Here is a 4479-nt window from a genome sequence, read left to right as displayed (position 1 = left end):
CGCCCGCTCTACAGCCCTTTGCCCATCTCCAGCGGGGCGCCGGTGTTTCACCCGGGCTTCTGCCGGTCCGTGGAGACGTCTCCGTCGGGTACTCTCCTCTGCCGGGCAACTCGGTACGTCGAGACTCTCTGCCCACGGCAGATTCGAGCACCTCGACCTCAACTAAACAATAACGACATCTTACGAGAGCATTGACATAACTATACGAATCAACCCGAAAGCGTAGCTTCTGAGCACAGTGGCGACCCGAAGGGAACCAGAAATCGAGAACGCTATCTGTATCGGTAACCGGAGCCACCTTGGGACCGTGATTCGAAAAATCACATCACAATTTATATATTTTTGAGGATTGCATTGTTCATGAACTCTCAAAAGAAATACATCGAACTCTTAGATCGTCCATGTCTATGGGTGCGTAAGAAAAAAATGTGCATTTTCAAATAGACCGTAGTTCCACGTCCGATTTAAAATCAATGCAGCCGCCCCAGCTAAATGGCAAACCTTGAACACTTAGCTGGCTAATCTTCCAACTAATCAGTTTCCGTTTTTCTTAATCGGCCTACGTGAGTCATAAATACGAAGAAGCATTCTCGGAGTTCAGAGAAACGGATGATTGACGTAATCTCACGTTAAATGGTAAATTGGAAAACACAGTTGTCTAGTAAAGAAAGTACATAGTCTATTGCAAACTCACTATCACGTATCAGATTTGCCACGTTAAATTGAAGTATAATAATTTATCAGGTAATCCTGTAAGTAATACAATATTTTTTCAATTGTGCAAAAAATATTTCAAAACTGCATTGCTCGTGGGATGACCTGATAGTTTAATTGCATGCAATGTTCACGTGTCACCCACAATAAGGAAATGATAAAAAAAGCACTAATATACATGTCAAACATTAGAAAAAATATTGTAGCTACTGTTCGCTGGGTATTCACATGATTTAATTGATTTGCCTTATATGCTCGGATTGCCTCGGCACCTCGTTGTCTGCATTTCAATCCATTGCGAATATAAAATTTCGTGAGATTTAAAAAACATATCACATGCTAGATCGAAATGTGCATCACTGTAGAGTTTTCTGTGGGAAAAATACGAAAAGTAAAACTAATCTCGCAAATACAATTTTTCATAATTGCAGCGTGAAGCATCACCGTTGCCAACAAAGTATCATACACGTAATTGCTATTAAAAAATTAAATTATATTTTCTAATTAAATCGCAGGTTCCCAATGTTGCATCGAATCAAAAAAAAAATAATCCTTGGACAAGTAGGACAGACATAAGCGAAAAAAAGAAACAGACGTCACATAATAGCATTAAATTTATTACCAAATAAATGAGGTTATAATGCACTATGCTATCTAAAAGTTATCATAAATATATATTCGCTCTCTGTTTATCTATGTATATTATGCACGCATATATAACGCAAGCGATTAATACCACGTAAAGCATTGTGTTTTAATACATCGAGGAAAATCATATAACAAAAAGTCAAACTTAACGCACAAAGTATACATCGCGCTAGGAACGCAGCAAGAACGAGAAGAAAAGTCTCGTTATGCAATTTCATTAGGAAGTCGTTATTTACTATATATAGAGAGAGATGGGTTCGTTCAAAATAATTTACCCATAGTAATTCCCAATTTTTGTTCACAAAGTGTGATTATTCCAAAAACATTATCACACATAGATATACTGGGTGTCACAAGTATCACCATGAAATTTGACGAACACTCGTAAATTTACATGGATTTCCAAGGATAATTACACAATGACACTCGTACTAATGTATTTACGCATCTCAACGTCATTAAAATCGTTTAGACGAGACCTTTTATTTATTTATGAGCATGGTCGTAGAAACTTTGAGCATGGGGGGGGGGTCTTTGAGCTTCTTCTAAAATTACTGGACACAATATGATTGGACGTACAAACTGAGTGCATCTGCAATATGCAATCAGGTTATTTCTATTCCAGTATCATTGACGTATGAAAATAAAATGTTAATTAATGAATATAATGAACAGAAATCATTGATACGCGATAAGATAAAAAAAATTATACCGAACCCATCCCTTATTTATGTTACACAGTTATATATAATATATAGTAATACATACTACGTGGACTTGTAGCATCGCACTAAAATACGGAGTGTGTATACGCGTTCACCCAAAATGAAAATAGCGTTCAAAAGAAGGTGAAATTTTGTGAAAAAAGACAAAAAGGTATTATTGGTAAACATAATGCACAACACGCAACATTAATAAAATTTTAATATTTATGTAAACGTAAAAAAGGAAATTACCACGAATCCTATAAATTTGGACTCGATTACTCAAAAGTTCACCTTGCTTAAACGCGAATGACCTATACTATAAAGATACCTACGATAAAATACTATAACTGTTCTCTTTAAAGTGAATCACATATAACAATACTTACTTTTAACAGAGTTTCCTACTACACGCCTAGTCCTCTGTACAATTTTCTTAAACTCTTTTTCATTCTCTTCATTACTGTGTTGCCCATATGAAACTTATACGCAGCTAACGCACGAGCTACAGAATTGAAACTATCAAACGATATTTCACAATACTGATATTGCAATGGTTACATCCTCAGCCATACAAATAATTATAATGTCGACGAGTTATAAAAATATAATGCATTTGGAGAAAATAAAAGAAGGAGAGTATTTATGCAAAAGCAATTCATAAACGATGCATATGTAAATATCACTAGTTATAGATTGGACGATTAATAATTACAAAAAAAAAAATACGAGTAATATAGGCCCAGCGAATATTCATACCAGAAAAAAATACCGCTATTACGTGATGTATAGAAATGTGTATAGATATATATTAAAACGTAAATATGTATGAAAACATACTAACGATTGCGAAATTGCTCCTTTATGGTATAAAATATACATGCGCACAATCGAAACAACTAAAAGAATTTCCTCTTAAGCGAGAACCGCGTTATTTACGTTTAACGTAGTTAGAGCTGCTCGCCGTAAATATCACTGTATCTCTAAGAGGAATGATATACTTTTATCAAAACATCAGTATCCTGCAATACGAATTGTAATCCGAGACAGCGAGCAATAAAGAATATAAAATATGAAATTATAGATAACTCGCGATAACGTACATAACGAAGTATCATGGGTATTGAATTAATCTCAAATCTATATACATTTGGAAATGACTTGTTATCAAAAGTACCAGACAACTTTCAACCATAGAAGTGAGAGCCAAACGTGACCACAAATTAGTATTAGTAAATGAAATATATATATATATATATACTATATATATACCAATAGTTCATAACTGTACTGATAAGAAAAGATAAAAAAATAATTAAAATAGCCCAATCATACAGGCGATACAAAATTGACGTAAACCAGGAGTAGGTAATTTTATCAAAAAATAATGAATCACGCCATGACTCCAGTACTATTGTTTTCATGTATTTTCGATTATTCTAGAATTCTACCTAAAGCCTTTTTCAAGCTTTTCAAAACGCACGTGACAGCAATTATTATTTCAATTGATTTCGGAAATAATAACATTACCGTTATCAGAATGACAAACGACACTCGAAATATTAATCAAGAGAGTAATTAACTCCCTATACTAAAGTTTCACTATCACTACTATCCAAAATTAGTAAATATAACAATGAGCGAGTATTAGAACAGATATCATAGAGAACCCGATTGCACGTATAACTCCTAATTATACAATAGGAACGAGTATCTATCTACTTGATGAACTTTTCATGCCTATAAATAAGAAAAAATTGTATCCTGTTCGTTTCCACGAACCAACACGAAAACTTATATCTAAGGCAGGATGACACAGCGACCGAAAATGATCGCGCACGAGGAAACCATCATGATAGGGATTTCTTATCATGCAACGTTCAGGTCCTCCTCATTTCCGACGAAAGGAGGTGCCGTGCCTCGCTTCCGGTCCTGACAAAATTTTGGCAAACGGTCGACAAGGATAACGAGAGACAACGAGCACTGGATATACGCACGTTACACGAGGCAGAAAGCGTCATGCGGTGCAGCCAAGCGTGGGTTGCTGTTTACCTGCGAAGGGTGCATCTCCAAAGAACTCCTCGACGTTGTCCGTCGACATGCTTTTATCCGAAAGAGAGACGCTCGACAGGGAGCCACTCGACGCATCCAAAGAGCCGCCAGCTGGAAACTGCAGCAAATCCTCCTCAGTTTCGGTCTCCATGTCGCGCGAACGTCGTTTATACACCTGGGAACAAAGAGCAAAGGAACGTTAAGGCTCTCAAAAGATATAACTTACGTACATTAAAATCAACTCGTTATATTATCCCGACTTGAACTTACACATGAATTTCTGTAATTCAGTGTGATTTCGATGTGGCATACGCAAGAGCTACAGTGAGAATAGCTTGGGGGGGGGGGGGGAGGGGGAATT

The 4479-nt window shown here is 36.3% G+C and overlaps 1 protein-coding gene and 1 long non-coding RNA gene across 4 annotated transcripts in view; one reads left to right on the top strand and one right to left on the bottom strand.

The window, feature by feature from the left end:
- Positions 1 to 4479, bottom strand: part of LOC107271110 (ankyrin repeat and sterile alpha motif domain-containing protein 1B) — a 55579-nt gene that overhangs the window by 24180 nt on the left and 26920 nt on the right. For all 3 annotated transcript variants that reach the window (XM_015746726.2, XM_015746727.2, XM_025088350.1), the window contains one exon: positions 4119 to 4293. In XM_015746726.2, the coding sequence (XP_015602212.1) occupies positions 4119 to 4293 (175 nt within the window). The remainder of the gene's footprint in view (positions 1 to 4118; positions 4294 to 4479) is intronic.
- The window catches only part of LOC112494861, a 12428-nt gene that overhangs the window by 6684 nt on the left and 1265 nt on the right, over positions 1 to 4479 (top strand). The gene's annotated exons all lie outside the window — the stretch shown is intronic.

Source organism: Cephus cinctus, unplaced genomic scaffold (genome assembly GCF_000341935.2).
Source record: "Cephus cinctus unplaced genomic scaffold, Ccin1 Ccin1_scaffold0898, whole genome shotgun sequence".
NCBI classification, from domain to species: Eukaryota; Metazoa; Arthropoda; class Insecta; order Hymenoptera; family Cephidae; genus Cephus; species Cephus cinctus.
This window is presented reverse-complemented; position numbering and strand designations above follow the sequence as displayed.